A 25,000-nucleotide genomic window follows, 5' to 3' on the forward strand; every position below is an offset into this window, starting at 1 on the left:
CTGCACTTTGCCTGTGCAGCTGCTATCAGCCGGCTCATCACACTGCTGGGTCCCTCCCTATTAGCGGGACTCATGATTAGCGAGATTAGATTAATAGTTGCATCCCAGCACCTCGGGCTATCAGAGCCCAAGATCCCTCTCTTCTTCTTCTTCGTTGGTCTTGCATCATCGCCGGGCCAAGGGTTAGGGTGAGTCACAAGCTGACTGCACTAATAATCTCACTCATCGGTTTCTCTGACGGAAATAAAGTGACCCAGATCTTGAAATCAGAAGCGGGGAGGTGTTTCTAACTGGCCGATTCAGTCGAATAGTTTTTATCATCGTCATATCAGCGGCTACAATGCAGTCAGTGTTGTGTAAGTTCATGATTAGAAGAAACCAAACTTGTTGCTATCAAAAGTGTTATGGAAAGCAATTGAAAGCATGAACATTCAGTCGTAAAGGCTTTGCTGGTATGGGCTGTTATTTATTTATTTTATTATAACCACATTAGGTAAAAAAGACTCCTCAAAGACTTCACTTCATGAACGCTGTGGAAAGAGAAAGTGTCACAGTCACGAGCGTGAGGGCGAGAGGTCAAACAGCAGACATGAGCGGGTACAAGACATCAACACGCTCGAACCAGATTCACTCTGAACTCAATGATGTGACCTGCAAAGAGCTCCTCCCTCAAGAAGGAGATCAGTGAGCTCCGTTTATAGTTATTTTACTGTTTTAAATAACATAAATGATTGGTAATCATGGTCAAATGCTCACATTTTCTCATGTAATTCAGCATGCGGCATCCGAAGCGTGTTATTATGGGTTGGTTGAGAGCTTTTCTGTGATTGACAGCACCGTCACGAGCAGGAAGTCTGTGATGTGTCTCCAACCAGGACGATCAATACCAGGCAGAGATCTTAAATCCATGAGGGACGAGTGCCAACGGAGCCGACTTCAATCCTGTTCACGTCTCCAGCCTGCAGCCTTAATAACTACTTCTGGTCCCGTGTGGCCAGCGGACATATCAAAAGGATGATCGACGCGTCACAAAAAGACGTAATTATGACAACAACAACAAAAAATCTGAATTATGACCAAAAATAAATAAGTAAAAAAGTCGTTATGACAAAAAAGTCGTGAAAAAAAGAGAAATTAATAATTATGACAACAAAAAAACGCACTATCTCATAATTACGACAATTTTTTTCCTTTTATTTGTCATACCTTTTTTTGTTGTCATAATTCAGATTTTTTTTGTCATTATGACTTTTTTTGCGTGTGGCAGGAATGGGCTTCCATACACAATATTACATCTGCAGCGAGGACTCATAATAAATAAAATCCAAGTGTGTTTAAAGACATTAATATCATTAGATCTGTCTCTATTTGAAAAGCACCATATCTACTTTTTTCTATCCTCCTCCCAACTTTTGCCCCCCTCCTCCCCCCTCCTTCCCTCCTCCCTCCCCCCCTCCCCCTCTCACCCCGATAACGCCTCAGCTGGCTGCACAAAGGCCGTGTTTACCCTCGCATTCCTGCTCCGATAAACAGCGATAGCGCCCAATCGATACCAGCCATAAACGCCCGGCGACCACGTGACGCCCTCACACTCTGCAGTTATTAATGTAACCGTTGGGAGATGGGATCTGCATCGCCGGAAAAAAAAATCAACACACACACACACACACACACACACACAAAGAGATGCACGCTCGCACACATCATCCATCTTCACATCACGTCCACCTCTCAACCTCATCCACATGCAGACACACAGCGACATACTGTACACACACTAAAGCAAGCAGACACACACGCGCGCACACACACACGCGCACACACACACACCCTTGCCTAAACAGTGCCATTATTTTCAGCTATAAATCACATTGAATGGCACATTGATTTTATCCTGCAGGGGCTGGAGCGAGGGAGGGGGAGCTGGAGACACAGTTATTGCGTTTAATATCATCAATATTATCTCCCATATCATCTCAGACATGGAGGCAGGTATCAGGAGGAGTCGACAGACACTTTTCTGCCAGACCCCCTCCTCCCTCTGTCTCCCGCCCTCCCCCCTCCCTCCTCCCTCCTCCCCCCTCCCCTCCCCCTGTAGCGAGACAGTCTCCATCAATCTGATAAGATGAACTTCCCCTGTCACACCTGCAGGGCAAAGTCACCCAACAATCTTCTTCTACAACTTCGAGTCTCTCGCTCTCTCTCTCTCTCCCTCTCCCTTTCCCTCTCTCTCTCTCGCCACGTTCTCCAGAGACGAAGCTAGAAAGGGATCGGACAGCACGGGGGCTCGAGTCCCAGAGCCGGCCGCACGCCGCCGAGCGTCGTGGCGAAGGCTCAGCCCGGACCCGAGCAACGTGGTGACGCACGTGCACACGGTCAGTCGGTGAGGTGTAACACACACATGAAGCGTGAGCAAAGCAGCAGGCGTTGACTCACAAAGGAGGCGCATGTCGTGGGGCAGCTTGTTAGCATTAGCATGTAGCGCTGCGGGCGCTACAGAGCGCGGGGCCGGGCGTCACATCTCTCGGGGCGTATTAGTAACGTCCCGCACACGTGTTGAATGGTGGTGAGAGTGGAAACATCACAGTGGGGATTACTAAACGCGTGTTACCTCCTTACATGTTGCGCAGGGGCCCCGGGGCCCCGGGGAGCCGAGCCTACACCTCCTGGATTCTGCGCTTCAAACGACGGCGATTGTTTTTTATTGGATGGATCGAAGAGAAACTAATGGAAAGCGCACGGGGCCCGAGGCGAACGCGATTAACAGCTCGGTCTGTGAAGAAAAAATACAGCCGTCAGCTAACCAGACGGGCTGAAATACAAGGGGCATGAAGGCACCACGAGGGGGCGGGGCTTGTTACCTGCAACACTGGGAGCATGTGGTTCACCAAGTGGCCATCTTTGTTACGCAGCCTACATGGATCCCTTCACGACCTGCATCTTAATATGAAACAAAGACACCCACACGGTAGCTCTCCAGTACAATAAGGTATTTTTATTTTGTTTTCATGTACATTTCCGTGTACTTTTTACATAAGCAGCTCCGATGGCATGCCTGCTCTGTGCCCCATGAGTTTGCATCATGAACCCCGGTTCCCACTACGTTGCATCTCTATAGAGACTGCTATGTTTCCAACAAATACCTAAAAATGTCAACCGAGCGTGAATATGAAGCGTTTCCCTTCACAATGGCATGAAACAGAGGAGCGAGCAAAACCCTGATATGAGGCCGATTTGTGCAAATACTTCAGATGTGACCTCGATAAGTTCTTGAAACAACTGTTTTATTATCAGCATCGTCACATACACTTCCTCCGTCACCACCGATCAGATTGTGATGCCAAAAAAACGAACGACTGCATGTTGCACGACGCGTTGCGATTGGTCCGAGCGAGGGCCGGGCAATTAGAGGTGAAGAGGAGGCGACGTTCTGACTAATCAGGCCAGAAGCGGAGCCCATCAGACTTCCTGTGATGTAAGAAGAAGAAGAAGAAGAAGAAGAAGAAGAAGAAGAAGAAGAAGAAGAAGAAGAAGAAGAAGACTTGTTTTGATGCAACTGTGGAGCAATTCTGAGAATAGGAGGGAAAAAACCACCACAACAGAGAGAAAGAGAGAGAGAAGTACCGAACAGATGCTTCACTCTTCCTCAGTAAAGCTGTGTGTACGTGCATGTGTGTGTGTGTGTGTGTGTCCACTCATTGTATCAGCACTAATATACTGTCTGTCTCCCTCTCTCAGGTGAAAGAGGAGGGTGTGATGGAGAGAACGGAGACGGAGAGCTCAGTCCTGTTACTAGTAGAATGTGTGTGTGTGTGTGTGTGTGTGTTGGGGGGGGCTGTTGCTAAAGTTATCAGGGCGGTTATCTCCAGTGTGTGTGTGTGTGTCTCTCTCTCTTCCAGATGGTGGATAAGAGGCCTTGCCTTTATTAGCCAGCTCTGGCCAGATAAAGCGCCGGTATTGATCCCAGGTTGAAAGAGCAGGTTCGTCAAACATGGCTGATTTACAGAGAACTGATAATGGCAGCGCCGGGCAACCGAGGAACCCCGGAGAAGAGAGAACGAGAGAGAGGGGAGTAAATCAACAGTGTGAAGGGGAGGGTTGTGTGTGTGTGTGTGTGTGTGTGTGTGTGTTGGGTGAAGGGGGGCAAAAGGCTAAAACACACAAATAAAGAAACAAAGACAGCGAGTCAGTTTGCCATCGACGGACAGAAACTTGCTCACATGTGCAGTGTGCCTGAGTTCTCTCATCTTCCTCTATCTAACACACACATAACCTCAGCACACACACACACACACACACACACACACACTCACACACCCCTATAGCTAATCTCTAATCTCGTCTCGATTAGCACCTGACAGAATTTCCATGGGTTTATCAAACCGAGCCAACCAGCAGACGCTTATCACTTCCAGCCCCAAAATTTCACAAGAGCAGGAATTTTTGAGATTAAAAAATAAATAAATAAAAAAAAAATAAAAAAACACAGCTCGTGAAATCTTGAATAAGTCAAAAGAATATGACTGAAAAACTCTGCTATCGCACGGTACAAGGGGGGCGCGGGCGAGAACGGGGGAGGGAGGGGCAAGATTGAACCCGGAGAATTTTTTTGTATTCGTTTATAGAGCGATGGAGATAATAAAAATAAAAAAAAGAGACACATAACGGTTCCTCCGTCTGTTTTAGTCGTCTCTGGGTGGCGGTAACGGCCTCCTGACTGATAACAGCGAGATGAAAGAAAGACTTTGAGCCCCGATGAGCAGATACATCTGGTAATAACCACTAATAACCGCCGGTGAACGTCACATCTGGCTCATTTCACTGGAAGAGGTGCGCGTTGGCGCGCTGCCATTACCAAAAAGACAAGAATAAAAAACAAGAGTTCTCGTGAGCCGACAGCGGTTGTTTGATCGAACGCGTCAGCCTTCATTTTGGACGACACACACACGCTGCCGACAGATCCCATCGGGACTATTTCCTGGATGGAAAGTAGTTCCGGAGGAATCACCGTGGACTGGAGTGTGTTTTTATTTGTCGCTCCTCTCACCTTCGTTGTACAGCGCCGCGTACGGCGGCGGGCTCGAGCCGTCGCCCTCCGCCGAGTCGTCTGGGTCCGAGGCCCCGCCCTCCTCTCCTGATAGGCTGAGGTTGTCCGGCGTGTTTTCCTCCTCGCCGCCGAGATCCCCGAGGGAACCTGCGAGAAGAAGAAGAAGAAGAAGAAGAAGAAGGTGAACATGGGTTTCCTGCTTCCTGTTGGGTGTTGGAGATCTGATCTGAGATCCAGACGTGATTCATTGTGTAAGTAGAGACTGTGCAGACCCCTTGATGGGTAAATACACCAACACATAAGCACTAAACGTGCATGACTAACAAGCGCAGAGGTCCATCTGTGGACCGCACCGTGATATCTGATGAGTCTGCAGAAGCACTCGTCCTCCAGCGGCCTGCAGTCCAGACGCAAGGTGAAGAAAAAACGGTTCAACAAGCTACTTATGTGCCGCCGAGGGGAGGAAAAACACCCCAAACACACAAGTCTCCTCTTTTTAACTGGACTCGTTCAAAAAAGGGTTTCCAGAATTGGACAAGCTGAACGGTCTAATCCAGAAGATTAATAGCAAGAAGCCAAGGGGGACCTTAAAGCCAAATTACAGTATACCTAAAATTGTAGCTAAAAGAGTGATTAGTGCAGGGCTGATCTGTATCAATTACAGTTTCATAATCCCTGCTGACCATAGTAATTATACAGTACTTTTGATCTATTTTAGCCCGTTTGAAGATTACATCCAAAAAAAAAAAAAAAGAGTCAGTTAATATGGATTTAATGTGACTTTTTGGAAATTGCTTCATTAATAATACTCCTTCTATAAGATGAATACGTCAGGCTGCCTTTAACGGTGCATTAAGAGCTCTAAACCTTGAAATACACATTGTCATATTTACCAGCTTCTTCTGTATCTAAAGAGTTACAGTTATTAGTGCGTCAAGGCGAGCTGATTATGAAAAGGTTGTTTTTTTTATATATATATATAATGTTCAAGTGCGTCGGATGACACGCTTGGTCCCCGAGAGAGAATGATTCATTCAGGAATACCGTTTCCTTTAAGAGGATTAGGAAGCGCTCGTGAAGCAGAAATGGTTAATCACTGCCGAGGGAGACGACGACGCTTCCAGTGGAGCGAAGGCGGCTCGCTTCTGCTTCTGTCCGACGGACTCACAGAGAAATAAACCAGGATTTTGTTATTTTATTTCCCGCCTTCCTTTCTTTCTTTCTCTCCTCCCTCCCTCCCCCCAATTCGAGACAGGTTGTAATTTAATTTCCATTCGGTTGTGTCGAACCAACGGAGGGATTGTTTCGGCGCTAAAGCCGTGACTGGGGGCGTATATATTTACAATACTGGGACAAAAGGAGTCTATAATCTATACAAAGCACACAACAATACCCATGAATAAAGAAGCTTGTAGAAAAAAGGGAGAGGCAATTTTTCTAATTCTGTTAATTTCACTTCCAAAGCAATTAAAAGCAGGCAGAGATAATGCTGGGAAACAATCGCCGGCTGACAAAGTGTTTCTGTCTTTGTAAATGAAACATCTTTAGGCTAATTTCAACTTCCACGCCTGCATGGTTCACTCTAATTTCAGATAAAATGAACACAGCTAGATTTGGACCTTCATAAAAAAAAGAAGAAGAAGTAGAGGAGAAAGAGAGGAAAAAAAGATCGATCCTGTACACAATATTTTTAGAACGTCGCCAGAGCTTTGCTGGATCTAATTTTCAGTATCTATAAGGACATTTCATACAATTAATTTCCCTTTAATCATAATTGTACAAAGGGACTTCTCTGTATAAAATTCCAATTATATTTCCTGTTTAAAATGTAAGTTTGAATTATGATTTCCTTCCTCATTACGGCTGCGGTTTAATGAATCAATCGCCGCATCGCTGCTTTCAGACATCAAATGGTGCGGAAAAGTTTCAGCTCCACTTTTATCCGAGGAGAAATATTCTGCCTTTTCCCCCTTCCTCTTCCTGTCCGGGATAAGTTGGCAGGAAGGATAGCGGGCCGCGTGATAAGTGCGGCGCATTCTACTTCATTTGCCAGTTTAAAAGTTAAAGCCTCATTTAATTGTTGCGGCGCCATATCCACGGGAAAATTGGACTGAACTCGTTTTCCAGAGATGGAGAAATAATAAAAAAAAGACGTAGCCTTCATGTGTATCTCTGTGGGAGGGACGTCCACTAAGTGGAGACTTATCCAACAGCCAGCTCTCTGGGAGCCGGAAGCTCACTTTCATTCATCTTCAACCCAAACTTGAGGGCAAATAAAACTTTGATGGAATTCAGGAAGTGATGGACAGCAAGCTATCCATCGTTGAACGTCCTGTTCAGAAGCTGATTTTACTCCTAGAGACTGTTTAACTTCACAATTATATCCTTTACTGCAGGAAGAGCCACAAATGTGGACATTTGCCCAAGTTACACTTCATATTTACTGAGCCTTATAGTTCATTCTTGAAACCACTTGTGATTTGGTGGCAGTGTAAAGGACCTCTGAGAGTTAAGGTGGTTTTTATTAGTTTGTTTCTTTTTTTTGTTGTTGGTAATGTCTTTTATTTTGAAGTTGTATTACGGCAGTCGGTGCATTTCCGGTTGCGCTTTTATTTTGATGGGACAAAACCGGACGCTAAAGGTAAAAACGGGACGAAATGAAAACAGAATTAGTTATAAAAAGCCTACAAATGTGTTCGTCTTAGCACAAGGTTAGTAACTGTTTCAAGTTTATTTTTTAGAAAATATAATTTAAATTATCACGTTTTTTGTTAACCAACTGCTATTTCCGTTTTTTTTTCTTTTAGTTCTTACGGTGTGTTCAAATAAACATTTAAGGACCATCAGTTCAAGACTCCAGACCACAATTCAGGCGGGGATGCTACAGGAAGCACTTCCCACCACTTCCTGGAAGACAAAAAGCGGATCATGTCGAGCATCATTCTACTGTTTGAGTTCATTCAACGGGCCACGCGTTCATCCAATACTCCAAGCATCCAATACTCCAAGCATCCAATACTCCAAGCATCAAATACTCCAAGCATCCAATACTCCAAGCATCCAATACTCCAAGCATCCAATACTTAACGCATCCAATACTCTAAGCATCAAATACTCCAAGCATCCAATACTCAAAGCATCCAATGCTCCAAGCATCCAATACCCAAAGCATCCAATACCCAAAGCATCCAATACTCAAAGCATCCAATACTCAAAGCATCCAATACTCTAAGCATCCAATACTCTAAGCATCCAATACTCCAAGCATCCAATACTCCAAGCATCCAATACTCAAAGCATCCAATACTCAAAGCATCCAATACTCCAAGCATCCAATACTCAAAGCATCCAATACTCAAAGCATCCAATACTCTAAGCATCCAATACTCAACGCATCCAATACTCAACGCATCCAATACTCCAAGCATCCAATACTCCAAGCATCCAATACTCCAAGCATGGCCGTAACGTTGCAGACGCAGTGGACACATCGAACACTACCGGTGTTCCTCTCCCAGACCTCCTGCTCTCAGAGACCGAAGTTGAAGTTATGTTCAGGCGTTTCAGGCCAAAGCGGAGACAAAAGGACAGAACGAGGAGATGGAGGACAGACGGACGGCGACGCGGGAACACTTGAGCTTCGGCGAGCAGCCGTCGGCAGAACAAAGTGCGGCGGCTGATGAAGGCCGCCGAAGATACTGCTTTATTAACTCTGCGTCCGCATCAAAACCTGCAGCGAGCCGCCGCTGATTAAACACACAGACAACACACATCAAACCCGCGCGCTCCACGCGCTGATTAAAACGGGGACGCGAGCCTCGGCGGCGGCGGCGGCGGCGCTCTCGCGCTAATAACCCGCCGCTACACATCAGACCTGAAAGCAAAGAGAGGGAGCGGCGGCGGCGGCGGCGCATACTGGGAGAGGGGAATCATCAGAGGAGGAGGAACATTAAAGGAGGGTTTTGAGAGCGAGGAAGAGGAGGAGGAGGAGGAGGATGTGTGCGAGCTCTCCAGAGAGAAGCTGAGGTACCTGACACAGAGTCACGCACTGGAGAGGAGCCACTTATTGATCACAGCCCAGAGAATTACCCTCCGCCGAGGAACTACTTTTAATCAACTTTGCTCCTCGAGCGCTTCTTCCTCGGGAATTCCCAGGGTGCATCAGTCCACTGCAACACCCCGCAGATGTTCTGACACTGACACAAACGTGGAGATCGCCTCCATTGCATCCGGCATGAAGCACAAAGGGCAGCAAGACTTTTAAAATGGAGATCCTGGTGTGGACATCTGGTGATGGAGCCCACAACGAAAGGACTGCAATATTTGTAAACTGGGTAAAATATGACAGAAAATTACCCACAATTCACAAAACTTGAAGCTTTATGTATCAACAAGTCAAATAGGAATGATGAATCAACCAGGACTGGTTGGAAAGATTGCAATTTAATCTTTCCAGACAGCAGAAGCCCGGTAACCATTCATGATGTTCCTTTTCTTCCCAGAGCCACAGGGGGCGTCTTCAAATGACTCGTTTTAACAGTTCAAACCTCAAAGATATCGCTTTTAGAAAACAGAAAAGGTTTGGTGAAGAACTTCAGAATTTAATTTAAAAAAATAGTTTCTGTTTCTATTGATCTGATTTCATCAAGATACAACGCACTCTGTCAAAGCAATGTATTGTTTCACTCACTAGGGAGAGACCTTGTCCACTAGGAAGAGGCCTTGTCCACTAGGGAGAGGCCTTGTCCACTAGGGAGAGGCCTTGTCCACTAGGGAGAGGCTTTGTCCACTTGGGAGAGGCCTTGTCCACTAGGGAGAGGCTTTGTCCACTTCGGAGAGGCCTTGTCCACTCGTTAGAGGCCTTGTCCACTTGGGAGAGGCCTTGTCCACTCTGGAGAGGCCTCGTCCACTCGGGAGAGTCCTTGTCTACTCGGGAAAGGCCTTGTGCACTCGGGAGAGACCTTGTCCACTAGGGAGAGACCTTGTGCACTAGGGACAGACCTTGTGCACTAGGGAGAGGACTTGTCCACTCGGGAGAGACCTTGTGCACTAGGGAGAGACCTTGTGCACTCAGTGGAGACCTTGTCCACTAGGGACAGACCTTGTCCACTAGGGAGAGACCTTGTCCACTCACGGGAGACCTTGTCCACTAGGGACAGACCTTGTGCACTAGGGACAGACCTTGTGCACTAGGGAGAGGACTTGTCCACTCGGGAGAGACCTTGTGCACTAGGGAGAGACCTTGTCCACTCACGGGAGACCTTGTCCACTAGGGACAGACCTTGTCCTCACAGGAGAGACCTTGTCCATCCTCACTATCCTGCAGATGCATAAGAAACTGGAGAGGCAGCTCGGGTTGAAAAAAAGTAAAAACTCCTCCTCATCCTGACGGATTGGACACATGTTGATGATATATATATATATATATATATATATATATATATATATATATATATATATATATATATATATATATATATATATATATATATATTGAGCACATCACTTCAAATCACGCCCTCTCTTCGGCCGTAATAAATACCAAGAACTGGTTTTAAAGTCCGGATCGCGTCGGCCTCTCGGAGGAACATCTGAATTCCACGCCGCAGCTGGTCGGCCGCCATGCCCGCAGGAAGCACAAAGCGCCAGTGTGAAGTGTGAAGGATGGACCGAAGGGAGAAATAAATACGCCGAGATAAAAGAGGGAGACGCCCGGAGGGAGGCGGAGGGAAAGGAAAGGACAGAAAAACAGGTGGGAAATGTCCATCACCGCCGAAACACACATGGCACTAATGATAACGAGTGCTCGCACTTGAACGCAGCACGCCCAACATTTGGGGAACGCCGACCGACAAGCCGCCGCCGCCGCCGCCGCCGCCGCGTATCCCAGACCTCTGAACGCCATCCGACGGATCCCACCGGCGCTTTGACGGCGGCGGAGGCTTTTTAAAGGCCTCCAGTTGAGAAGAATTCACGGCATTGTGGGACTTTTTAGGAGCTCTCCTCCGTCTCCACCTCTCCTCCCTCCATTCCAACCTGCAGCCTCTCCTTTATATTCTTGCCTCCTCCTCTCTTTCTGTCATTATCTCTCCGTTCCTCATCCCCTCCTCCACCCCTTCCGCCACCTCTCTTTCTTCTTCTCCGTCCCCTTTCAATATCACTCATGCCTCTCTCTCTATCCCTTATACTCCATCACCTTCCCTCCCTCCCCTCCTTCTTCTTTCTCTCCCTCCCCTCCCCTCTTCTTCTTCTTTTTTTTTCCTTCCCTGTGAAAAAGCGTGGTGACTGGGAGCGTCACTCTGTGCGGATAGCTGGGAGCCGTTGGCGGTTATCGGCTCCTGCAGACTCTCTCTGCCGGTCTGATCTGTCTCCTCTTCATTAAGCAAATACGCCGACGTGGAAATGAAAACATAATAGCTATTTGATTTCCAGCGAGATATTTTGCATATTGGTTCGGAGCTGATAGCGGAATTTCATCAAGTCGTTTTTTTTCCCTCTCTCCTTCTCTCTCTCTCTCTCTCTCTCTCCCCCCCTCCCTCTCCACCGCCACCGCCACCGCCACCGCCGTGCCCCCCCCCTCCTCCCCCATCTCCTCCTCCTCCATCCACATGCTTTAAAAACTGAATTACTGAGCTGGACCCGGCTTTCAGAGAGATTTCTTTACATTGCTGGGAAGAGAAAGAGAGAGAGAGAGAGAGAGAGAGAGAGGGAGAGAGAGAGAGAAATCTAGTTCCCCTGGAAGACTACTTAACCGATTAAATATCCCCCCTATTCCCATCTTTTTTTCTCCCTCTCCCTTTTTGATAACAAGGAAGAAAATTTGAAGAATTCACAGCGCTTTAGGTTGACTGTACTAATCAGAGATAGGAGGGAGAAAATTAACTCCTTAATGAGCAGAGCCGTCTCCCTGATAAAGGTCCTGGGGAGATGGAGGGATGGGACATGAACCTGGGGAGAGGGAGAGAGGGAGGGAGGGAGGGAGGGAGAGAGAGAGGGAGAGAGACAGACAGTGATGGAGCTGACCAGCAGACAGAGGGATGGAGAGACTGAGGGATAAAGAGGCGGAGGGATGAAAGGATAGAGGGATAGAAGGAGAGAGATGGAGGGACGGATGGACAGAGGGATAGAAGGATGGAGGAACAGAAGGACAGCGGGATAGAGGGATAGAAGGACAGAGGGATGGAGGGACGGATGGACAGAGGGATTGAAGGACATAAGGACAGAGGGATTTAAGGACATAAGGACAGAGGGATGGAGGAATAGAGGGATGAGGGATAGAAAGACAGAGGGATGAAGGGACAGATGGAGAGAGGGATGGAGGGACAGAGAGATGGAGGGATAGAAGGACAGAGGGATAGGGAGATGGATGGATGGACGGATAGAAGGACAGAGGGATGGAGGAATAGAAAGTCAGATGGATGGTTGGACAAATGGATAGAGGGATAGAAGGACTGAGGGATAGAAGGATAGAGGGATGGAGGAATAGAAGGACAGAGGGATGGAGGGATAGAAGGACAGAGGGATGGAGGGATAGAAGGACAGAGGGATGGAGGGATGAGGGATAGAAGGATAGAGGGATGGAAGGATAGAAGGACAGAGGGATGGAGGAATAAAAGGACAGAGGGATGAGGGATAGAAGGACAGAGGGATGGAGGGATGAGGGATGGAGGAATAGAAGGACAGAGGGATGGAGGGATGAGGGATAGAAGGATAGAGGGATGGAGGTATGGAGGGACGGAGGCTAAAGGAAATAGAACGAGAGAGGCGCTTCCCCTCCTCAGAGGAGACATTTGGGCGTGAGGGCGGCAGGTGTAACCTCGAGGATACCCACAATGCCTTGCACCGGCACGGTGCTGTGATGGATGGTCCGGCGGCGAGCTATCCTTCATGCCCCGCCCCCTTCCCCGCCCTCCCCTCCCCCCGTGGAGAAGCCAGCCCCGGAGGAGGGATCACAGCCTCTTCACGGCGGCTATCTGATGGTCCGGCCTCTCAGGAGGACGACGCAGCGGCCCGAGTCCACGGAAATAAATCTGCCCGCCGCCGCTTTCCATGTTGGAACAGCGTGTTGCTTCAGACCCGATAGCAACACGCTGTGGTGCAGCTGCAGCCCCACAAATACTGTACACACACACACACGAGACACACACACCTTTGTGCGAGGGTTCTGAGGTGAGGAGAGAGAGAGCAGCTCTGACTTGTTAAAACGCTGAATGTTCACATCATCAATGGTTTGTTGGGACACAAAAGAAGAGGCAGAACAGCTGAGCCTGCACTTTTTAGGAAATGTTACTCCGGCAGCAGGAAATGGAACAGGGGACTATTTTACCTGGCGGATCAATACACATTGGAAGCTACATTATGACACGAATACTGGATTCTATAATATAATATCAGATGTTTAACTCATCGTGCATCCTGCTGTCGTCCAGACGGGTTGAAGCTCCCTGCAAGCAATCCCCGCCTCTATTTTAGATCTGGAGGAACTAAAGAACGGCGTGGACTGATGGAGGTCGACCCCGGAGCGCCCAGCGGCCGCCGGCGTGTCAACAGGCAGCGCTCTGATCCCGCGATAACATTTTTTGTGGCGCTGATGTCATCACCGTTGACAGAGCGGTGGCATCGGGCTCGTCACCTCGTCACCTCGTCTCCGTTGCACCCGGCGAATGTCCCGCGCTTTGACGCAACGGGATCAATGCTGCGCGACCCGGGCAACTGAATGAGCTGGAGTCACTTCACAGGCAGAGGTTTGTCACCGCTTCTATTTACCAAGCGAAGCGTCTCGCGCCGCCTGCGATGCGCTGGATCAAGTCTTTCCCTCTGGTATTCTGGTTTCACAACGTTCTCTTCTCTGGCAGCACTTCAGACGCACTCGCCCTGACAGACTGTTTCATGTTGCTCAAGGACGCCGCACTCCCTCGCACAGCGCACATCACAGCGGCGGGCGGCGGTTTCAGACGCGGCGAGGAGCAATGAGAAAGCCCCACAATGCAAAGGGAGCGCGTGTGCGCCGTGATAAGCACGTAGAGGAGTGTGTGTGTGTGTGTGTGTGTGTGGCAGACTCAGACTTCTCAAAAGACAAAAACAAGCAGCTGTGATGTCACAGATGCAGAATCCCCTCCCATCACCTGGTGAGTGTAGGCCACGCCCCCTGAGGTCAGGAACACACCTGCGCGTTGAAGTTACCTTCGTGGAAGTGACTGACAGACACGTGATGTGACAGTTAAAGTGGACGCCTTTCAAAGTGAATGAACACCAGCCCTGAAGGCACTTGAGATGTTCTTCAGGAAGTCCAGCTGAAGAGAAGCAGAACTTGAACACAACCCAAGACCTAAATTGTGAGTTCAACTTGTGATCCAGCAGAAGATACTCAGCTCGACTAACGCGATGTCTCGCAGAGTCTTCTTCATGCTTCATGAGATTGAAAGTGAACAGACAAGCTGATGTTTCCTCACGTGATACTTCAAGCTCACTGCTGTATGTCACAGTGTGGAGGCCGGATTCCTCAACCTCCACCCCCCACACACACACACACACACATCGTAGCTGCCTAAACTCTCAGCAAACCCAAGATTTACTAAACCTGTTGGCTGTCAGGGCGGATCATGCTTTAAATGTGTCTTTGACTCACTTTGGCAAGAGAGGGAACCACATGGATCCCTTCAAACGCGTGCTTTAAGAAGACTAATTGCTTTAAATAGACATGCTCCATCTGCACACCAAGTGATGCTCGAAGGCTAGGAATAAAGATGACATCATAGTAGACCTTTTTCCAGGACCCGCCCCCTGTATATAGTGCACATATTATCTGTCTGTCAGGGCTCGTCTGAATCTGCTTCTCTTAACAAGTTGTTCACCGACAGCGGCTCGAACATGAACACCCAACATCCTCCTTGTTTTTTCTTTTAACCGACTGGTGATGATAACATGTGGAGGACAAAAGGGAGTGAGAACAGGTGGTGTTTGAAAACCAAAAAGAAAAAGAAAGAAAGAGGAGGAGGAGTCAGTGGGGAGGGAGATAGCGAGCCGAGCTGAGACCCTGGACTATTGAAGCCAGGCATGCAGACGAGAAAGCCAGCCGATAAGCCGGCTGATAAAAGATAGAAAATAGCAGCAGATTTGAACTTTCCCACCGTCCTCAGATCCACGGGGGGGAGGAGGGGTTGATTCAACGACTTATCGAATCCCTTCCTATCTCAAACACACCCCTCACCCTCGCACCACCCTCACAAACCCCAACAGCCAGGCAAGGCCAAAGTGGAGCGAACACACACACACACACACACACACACACACACACACACACACACACACAGCGAGGAGCAATGAAACATTCCACGGTTCTTGGAGACACTGTGGTGAATCCGAACCACACACACACACACAGAGAGAGAGAAAAAGAGAGAGAGAGAGAGAGAGAGAGAGAGAGAGAGAGAGAGAGAGAGAGAGAGAGAGAGAGAGAGAGAGAGAGAGCATGATCTAAGCACATATTGCCAAATTTTAAGAGTTAAAACAACCAAAGGGTTTTTGTTTCATGGAGAGGTTAAAGGAAGGTCAGGAAGAACTGATTTCACAGACACACACACACACACACACACACACACACACACACACACACACACACACACAAGGTCAACGGCATGTGAAGTCTAACCAGCATCGCTCCATCATCAAATCATATCAGAGACAGTGTTTCTTTCCGTATCTCTGCTGCTCTCCGTTGACAAAGAGACTTGGCCTTCAGCACAATGGTGAGAATTTTCACACACGTCTACATACCGACATGCACGCACACGCGCAGACACACACACACACACACACACACACACACAGTCACACACACAGTTTGGCAAAATAAGGTCGTTCCCGTATCCGGCATGGTTTTGGCTGTGAAATGTCTTGATGGGATTCCTTTACAAGGTCTCCCCTGCAGACGCCGCAGATGCCACAGACCCTGCAGACCCTGCAGACCCTGCAGACCACGCAGACCCTGCAGACCCTGCAGACCATGCAGACCCTGCAGACCCTGCAGACCCTGCAGACCATGCAGACCCTGCAGACCATGCAGACCCTGCAGACCCTGCAGACCATGCAGACCCTGCAGACCCTGCAGACCCTGCAGACCATGCAGACCACGCAGACCCTGCAGACCCTGCAGACCATGCAGACCCTGCAGACCATGCAGACCCTGCAGACCATGCAGACGCTGCAGACCCTGCAGATGCTGCAGACCATGCAGACCCTGCAGACCCTGCAGACGCTGCAGACCCTCATTCTCTGGTCCCACTACAGGTGGGACTCGGCCGCTTCTCACATGGAAAAATGCACCAACAGCGACTATTTCAAGGCGTTCACACTTCACTGTCGGTGGAAAAGGGTGGTGAGGGGTTGTGGGCTCACCGATGAAGTCCTTCTAGAAACAAGGTTGCTTATTGTCTCATACTTATCAATAACTAAAGCTCCTCTTAGCGCTCGTTAGCAGGCGGGTCAGGAGCAGTCAGTAAATAACTGAGCATTTCTGACCCAGCCCAATTACTATGGAGCCAAAGGTTAGCAGCTTTGACTCCAATGTCTATCACACTATTAGCAATTAGTCACACACACACACATGCAACAACCACTATAGATAACAATAATAATAATAATAATAATAATAATAATAATAATAATAATAATAATGTGACTGGTTATGCTGATAACAAGGTTATGTGTCTTTTGTGGATTCTCTGCATCAAATGAAGAGAACATGAGAGAGGAGAACTACAAGTGGATCAGAACCAGGTGGATCAGATCCAGGTGGATCAGAACCAGGTGGATCAGAGCCAGGTGGATCAGAACCAGGTGGATCAGAACCAGGTGGATCAGAACCAGGTGGAGATGGACTTTCCTGCATGATCAACATGAGACATTTCTCAAAGTGTGTGCAGTGAGTGGGAGTGTGTACGGGACTTTTTGTGTGGTTGGTGTTTGCCTGTGTGTGTGTGTGTGTGTGTGTGTGTGTTATAATGAGCCTGATTGCGATCCCTTCTCCTTGATCTCAACGCTGAATAAAGACGAAAGGCAGATGAGAGATTATGATGGTATGTAGGAGGAAGGAGAGAGAGAGAGAGAGAGAGAGAGAGAGACTCCCTCGGTCTCTGAGCACCGCCCCAACACACACACACACACACACACACACACACACACACACACACACACACACACACACACACATCTTTGACATGAACCAGCTCAGCGTCCACGCTGAAGGGAAAGTCAGCACGAGAGGAAACAAAGATCTTCAGCTCTCTGTCTGACGATCTGTTTATTATCTATGAAAATGTTTCGTATAAGACGACCCTCGCACGTTTCATCTTTCTCGTTCCAGGTTTCCCCCGTTCGCTTACTCCTTCCTCTCTTCCTCCTCGCCTCACCTCCTCATCGATTCTATCTCGCGCCGCTTCAAGCGCAGCGGCCTTCGCTTCAGCCGAGTGTCAGAAACCTCGGGTCAACGTGCAGCTGCAGATGTTTCTGCTGGGCCCAGAGACTAAACACAGGGGGGAGGGGTGGAGTAAGGGGGTTTGGCTGGAGAGGAAACATGACTGAGATACCCCCCTCCCCCCCCTCCCGTCCATCCCCCGCCCTATGGTACGCTCATATCTCCGGTGTAACTGGTCAATATGATTGTTTGTCGGTTGCAGACCCTTCGGGTATCGAACCGTCGTCCTGCAGGAAGTCGAGGTCTTCGTGACACAGGGCTCACACGGGGGCGATGCAGAGGAAAGTCATCCCACTGATGAGCTAAACACACACTAACAACACTAACCATGGTGTGTGCATGTGTGTAGGATCCTAATTACTCAATGAAAGCTTGAATCAACACAATGACGCTCGTTAAAAGTAAAACAAGCGTCACTTTTGTCTCTGGTTTGGATTCTTATCGGCCCTTTTCCTTGAAAACTGTCTTCAAAATATGTATTTTCCAACTGCCACAGCAGTGTTGATGCGACTCCATTAATTAAGGCACATAAACCATCTTAAAGCTGCGTTATCAGCTGGCATCTTCCCGCTGGTGATGTAATCACTGAATGCACCTCGTGGGCGTGGCCGCCTGTCAGAACCCGTCTGAACGATCCACTTTAATCTACATCTGAGAACGCTTACGCGCAATCAATAAGCGATGACAGTGCGATGGGTTGCATTGCGTTTAGTCGAAGTTATGACTGCTTCCAAACCGCCGCGGCACTCCCACAATGCACTGCAGCACCGCTTCTCCTGCAGAACTCCATGAAAGAAACACTCGCCGTAAGAGAGCGATGAACACCGAGACGATTATGATATATTTGAATAGGTCAATATTATTTTAGTAATAGTACAGAATAATATTAGTAGAACAAACACAAATGCTTAGATTTGTGTTTTTAAAGCATTTTGACACAAAGTGAGGACATTTTATAGTGTAACAACGTGTGTGTGTGATCTCAAACTTAGTTTACTTGGATACACAGAAGGTGAAACATGTGAAAGAAGCTAATATCAGCCGTTTCTACAGGAACCTATGACATTAAAAGGAAGCTTTGTCTTCATCTGAACGGCTTTGCAGTGGATTTGAATGAGCCCAGAGGCAGGTGTCATACAGTGTGCTGGATGTATAGAGAAGCAACACAAAAAAAAACAATTCAATACGCCGTCGTTCCACATGACAGAGTCCCAGTGTTGTACATCTGTGAGATCTCCGGCTGCCTACTGCGCCGAACATCTGCCTTTTACCAGGAAACCCTCTCTGAGGGAAGAGAAATACCACGAGAGAGGAGGAGGAGGGGGGATGAAAGGGCAGAGGAGTGATGAAGATAAAGAGACAGACAAGCAAAGCTAAAGAAAAAACAAGGGGAAAGAGAGATGGAAAGATGGTGTGAGGAGGGGGGGAGTCTTTTTGTTGGAGAGAGAGCAGAAATAGAGAGGAAGAGGAAGAAGAGAAGGAGGGGGGGGGGCCGCCACTCACAACTTGGCTTTGCATCTCTTATCTCCGCCTCCTGTCACAGGGCTTAAAATAAAAATAAAAATAAAGTGCGATGGTGGCAGCAGTGTTGGCGCGATAGCCCCGTGGAGCACGGAGAGGGATGTAAAGGAGATAGCTGGTTAAATATAACCCGCTGCATGGCTGCCAGCAGCGAAGAAAGGGGGTACTTTCAAGAGGCAGGGCATCACTGGAGCCCTCACTGCCCTGATAACATCCATGGTACCAGAGTGTGTGTGTGTGCGTGAGTGTGTGTGCAAAAAGACATATCCATAACTACCCTACTGATCGAACACACACACACACACACAGACGTGTACGCAAGCCCAAACATACACAATTACTTTTGCACACTGATAGAGAAGAACACACACACACACACACACACACACACAGAAGGGGCACAGCCGAGACAAGACGCGCCCGCTCACATCTATGTATCTCTCCGCCTCGCCAAAGGAAGTATCAGCGAGCCCCCCCCCCCCCCCCACCCTCCCCACCCGACGCAAAAAAAAAGTCACAACGGGATTTCTGATGGGAAAAATGTGCTTTCCTCAGATGATGGTCAGATAGAGGGGGAGTACAGCCAAATGTCAAAGATGATAAATGGAAGGGTGCAGAGACAAGATCACACACACACTCACACACAAACACACACACACGAACAAACACGATACAGCGGGCACGGAGAGAAATACTCTTCCTCACTTGTTCTCATAGCACATGCAAACGCGCCGCCGGCGGCAGCTGTCACTCATGTTTGAGCAATCTATCGACGCTCACAGGTTTTAATAACCGGGCGGAGAGAGGACGCCATTAAAAGCAGCTTTCTGTGACAAAGAGACCTCCGGCGGTTCAGGTCTGGCTGGACGGCCTCCGTGTGTGTGTCGCACCTCCACTGACGCTTCTCATCGTGGGTCAAATCTGCAAATCGTTTCATTTTTCGATCGACAAAGTCACCGTTTGGAGTCAAACAGGCAAAAGCGACGGCACCAGAAGGAGATGTTGTGAGACGTCTTTGCTTTTATGGAGAGATGGAGTTCACAACGATATAAATCAGAGAAAAAGCAGCCAATCAAACAACAATGAGGCTGCTTGTTGTGCGTTAATGTTATTTAATGTCTAACCTTTAATTCAACCAACAAAAGCACGTGTGTGTCTTATTTCCCACCACTTGACTTCACAAATAACTAAAAATGAACAGATAATGAAAATAATAATGATATGCACCCCTGCAAAGGTGTATAAAAAACAAGAAATAATCCTATTTCTGTAATTATATATTAGTTTTTTACGATTCAGGCCCATTCACACAGAAAGAATGAAACGATGACAGAAACTTAATGTGATGAAGTCCGAGTTTCCTCAAATGCAGCGTGAGCAGGGGTCAGAGGTCACGCGGCCAGCGATTCCGGGGCCGGGTTGGGGGTTCAGTGTCTTGCTCGACGGCTCCTCTGGGAGCTCGGGGGTTGGAACCCGCGCCCTCCAGCAGGAGTGAGTCCTCGTGGTGGACTCGGTATCTGGTCACCAGGTGACACTCAAGATAGCATCTTGTCTTTCCTAACCTGGCCCGGCCTGACCCAGCAGAGCTTAACTCAAGAGAGAGGGAGTGTGTGTGTGTGTGTGTGTGTGTGTGTGTGTGTGTGTGTGTGTGTGTGTGTGTGTGTGTGTGTGTGTGTGGATGGCTTCAGAGATAATTTTAATATCAGGGCCGGTGTGGATTGCTGATAGTGTTTTAAGGCAGGGCCCGGTGGACCGAGCGCTGGTAGTACCTATCTGTAATTAGTAACCATTCCCTATCACAGATAAGATAAACTACGCATGACCTTTTTTTTTTTTCCATTTGGTCACCATGGCAACCTGACCCCCCCCCCCCCCCTCCCTCCAAAACCACCGCCCTCCCCCTCCCGTATTATTTTAGTGATTAAACAGCAAATAGTGCCGAAGATGCGAGGAGCTGATAGGAGCATGATTAATAATAGTCCTCCACACGGTCCTCTGAGCTGTGTGTGTGTGTGTGTGTGTGTGTGTGTGTGTGTGTGTGTGCGTGAGTGAGTGAGGAGGAGGGGCCCTTCAGTGTCAAACAGTCATCGTGAAAAGGCTCGGCTTGGCTTTTTGTGGTGAATAATGGAAATTGAAGACGAGCTGAAAGAGGAATAAAAGCAGCAGGATGAGAGCGATGGATGTCTCTCTCTCTCTCTCTCTCTCTCTCTCTCTCTCTCTCTCTCTCTCTCTCTCTCTCTCTCTCTCTCTCTCTCTCTCTCTCTCTCTCTCTCTCTCTCTCTCTCTCTCTCTCTCTCTCTCTCTCTCTCTCTCTCTGAGGACAGGTGATACTAACGTCACCCCTCTCCAACACACCCGCTCAGCTCCGGCCCGCCGTGGCCCTCGCAGTCTGAGGGGCCGCTATCTGTCGATGAATAATGGATGCTGGATTCCAGGGTTACCTCGTCCTCGCTCCGAGGCGCCGCGTGTGGTTTTAAAGTGGCGGCGCGAGGACTCACCTCTTCGTCAGAGGAGAGAAGCGGCTCTTCTTCATCGGTGTCCGTGACACACTTCCTCTTCGCAGCAGTCGTTGTGTCTCAAATTAGCGTCCATTCAAAAATCCTTTCAATTTAAGAAATATTCAATGAGATAAAAAAAAAAAGTGCATTTTCTATATTTTATATTAAATCAGATAATGAGAGCACAGCGCTGTGTATTACATATTGTTTTCAATAAAAAATGCTTTGTGCTGGTTCGGGGCTCCGTGATATGATATTTCATATGAGTGCATCACTGAAAACAGGTTGAGAACTACGAGTGTTAACGCTTTCTAAAGGAACATGTATTTATATTATAATTAATTGATCGTTAGGTTTGTTTGGAAGACAAGACAGCAAACATATCACTGTGGAAAACAAACTTTAGTAAGATAAAATCAATCTTAAAGAGCAGGCAGTAAAATGGAGTATTTATGCTGGGATGAATACAAGTATATTCAGATTATTATCTGATTTACTATGTTTAGTAAAGTGAGTCAAGACCTATCATCTCTGCAACCGCATTGAAATAGTGTTTAAAACTGCACTTTTTATGTCACATAATGTAATGTTTGGCCTTTAAAACTGGTCTAACGCGTCGTTCGGGTCGTCTGACCTGCAGTTCAACACCTCACGTCCATCTGCATCCAACAGACGACCAGCAACAAGAGAGCTCCAAGCTGGGGAAGCGAGGTGAGCGTCTCCCAGAGAGTCAGATAGGAGTTGGTGGAGACCAAACCTGAGCCCGGAGCAAAGGGACGAGTGTCAGCCGGTCCCTTTGTCACCCAGCTGACAGTCCGGCTGCTGGTTTTTGAAGACTCAAACTTGAATCCCAAGTTCTACAAGCGAGTTATTGCTCCTCTCTGGCCCTCGGTGGTCTCCACTGAGGCCCCCAGGCCTTCACCCTCTGAGGAAAGCCTGCTGTGCATCCCCCCCCATGGGGAGCTAACAAGGTCCATAAGTGGACCTGGGTCAGGAATGAGGGCGTGAACCCTGCAACACGCCGGGTCGTCTTCACATGCATCAAAAACTCGAAAACGGTTCTTTTAAAAAACACTCTAACGCTCCTTAAAGGGACAGTCCACTAATTCTGCACCAAGGTCGAAACTTCTTTCTTGTGGTTTGTACGACTCGGCCTCTCAAAGCCGTTGTCTCTGGAGAAAATAACCCTGATGATGTCATCAGCTTGCGCCGTAGGACTTCACGTCCACATCAGAAAGTCTGCGTTACAGAGCAGGTGTACGTACGTACATTTCATCCGTTGTTATCCAGGTATAAAACCCTCCCTCTTGTGCGTTTGGGTTGTATTGTTCTGCGCACGGCGCCGCATCTCTCGGTATCTCCAATGAGCGAGATTAGCACGGTCGCTATATTGCTATATATCATTTCTCCTGACTGGGCCTAAGCTCCAGGATGAGGACGGGTCTCCCGACATCGGAGTCGTCGGAATGTGGCTCGGGAAGGCGGCTTTAGCCAATCAGATGAGTGTCAGCCATCCGCCGATATTTTAGAGATAATACGCATTCGGGGCTATCTCTGGAACATTCCTGCCCCTTACAGTGGAGCAGATAATGGATGCCATACACTGCTGAGTGATGTGGATGGAGGCCGGATCGGATTCACACCAGCAACACACACCGCACACACACACACACACACGTTTATACATACTGCTGCTGGTATAAGCACTTCCCAGCAGCACTTTGAAGGCAATGGGGCTGTGGTACACACACACACACACAGAGAGACACACACAGGGACACGGTATGTCCGCATGATTGCTTGAGTAAGCGAATTAGCCTCAGCGATGGCTGAGGAGGCAATAAGTTGGCAGAAAAGAGGGATAATCTTTTATCTTTCACCCTCCCAAATGATTTCTTAAAGTCTGTATCGCTTCCCTGACAGTTGACGTTCCACTTTTTCACCCTCTTTCATTATTTATTTATCTATTTTTGCTTTGTGTGAATTCAGCTAAAATACTTCTAAAGCGCTTAATGGCTCTATCGCCGCCTCAGATCTGCTGCCACATGCTGCCTTTTTCCCCGCTCTCCCCCCCCCTTCTTCTTCTTCTTCTTCTTCTTCTTTTTTTTTGGGGGAGATATTCTCCGGCCCGGCACCCGAAGAAGCCGGCGCTTTATCAAACCGTCTTGACGAGAACGACACGGCCAATTATTGACAAATTATTCCTTCATAGAGTGACAGTAAGACAAGGAGCGGAGTGAGGGAGGTGGGGGAGGGGGGAGCTATTGGCTTGATGAGAGGAACCCACCCCAACGCCCCCCTAACAGGCCCGAGGAGACAGGCGTCTATCTATCAGATTCTATTAAGAGCTCGGCACTTTGCCGAACAAAGCTGCCCGCGCCCCGCCACGCATTAGCTGCTATTATACGCTCATGAACTTTGTCACGATCACAATGGCTCGCCCCGTTCTCCCGTCTTGCACATTTTTGAGTCTCCTTTTGTGTGCTAAAGAACTGAGAACCGCATCGCGTTCCCTTTGTGTGTGTCTGCCGGTGTGTGTGTAGGAGATGATGATGTACTGTACCAACAAAACACCGTCAGAGAAAAACAACTCTCGTGCTGCACATGGATCCCTACTGGGAGCTTTCCAGTAAAACCACTTTTACTGGGTCGAAAACGTCAGGTGTTGCATCACTAGTCACTGATATTCTATCAAAACCACGAGGACACACACTCTGAATCACACACTCTGTTGTGTGATTAACTCACAGCTTCCTTCCTGTTCGAGAAATGTTTGCTTCTCTTGTTTCCTGTTGTCCTGCACTTGTTTTTTTAAAAGGTTTTCGGGCTGAGCGCCACACACACAGAGTCATGGACGTACAATTCATCCCAGCGGGTTTGGATGACGGACGTCTGTCGCAGACTCGACAGCGTCGCCGGCTTTGAGAAAGCATCATCAAAACGCGGTGGATCGAGATCTCTCTCTCTCTCTCTCTCTCCACGTGAAGCTCGTCTCGCTCGAGGGCCGAGCTCAGCAGCCGAAGACGAAGGATGAAGAGGCGTTCACGGGCAGAGAGAGAGAGGTCTGACCTTTCCAGCCATTCTCGATGTGTCCTTTAACCTCATTTAAAGGAGGCGGGGCTTAACAGTAACAGCCATTGCCAACCAAGGAAGTTAAGAAAAGTACACTGTAATACTGCTTTCATTACTTCATATTATGACGTTAATTAACTACTTTTTGCCACATTTTTTAGAGTACGGTTAGGAGGAGGACATGCTTGCTGACGTCACTCCTCCATTGGTCTGTGGTGGCCGTTGCTGCCGGATCCGGAGTGGACCCGGTTCAGGAGGCCGACGAGCCGACGGCACCGGGTTTCCTCCTACGTCAAATCAAGATGTCCCACCGGTTTAAAAGGAATAGCACGGGTGTAAAAAGATATGGCCCACTAATCATCAGTGGACTCACTCGCTAATGCTTTA

The 25,000-nt window shown here is 48.3% G+C and overlaps 1 protein-coding gene across 2 annotated transcripts in view; it reads right to left on the reverse strand.

Annotated features, from left to right (window-relative positions):
- Positions 1-25,000, reverse strand: part of zfpm1 (zinc finger protein, FOG family member 1) — an 86,783-nt gene that overhangs the window by 40,376 nt on the left and 21,407 nt on the right. For both annotated transcript variants that reach the window (XM_068603585.1, XM_068603587.1), the window contains exon 2: positions 5,048-5,194. In XM_068603585.1, the coding sequence (XP_068459686.1) occupies positions 5,048-5,194 (147 nt within the window). The remainder of the gene's footprint in view (positions 1-5,047; positions 5,195-25,000) is intronic.

This window comes from Clinocottus analis, unplaced genomic scaffold, assembly GCF_023055335.1.
Source record: "Clinocottus analis isolate CAN_PGR_092001 unplaced genomic scaffold, fCliAna1.0.p SCAF_6, whole genome shotgun sequence".
Lineage (NCBI taxonomy): Eukaryota > Metazoa > Chordata > Actinopteri > Perciformes > Cottidae > Clinocottus > Clinocottus analis.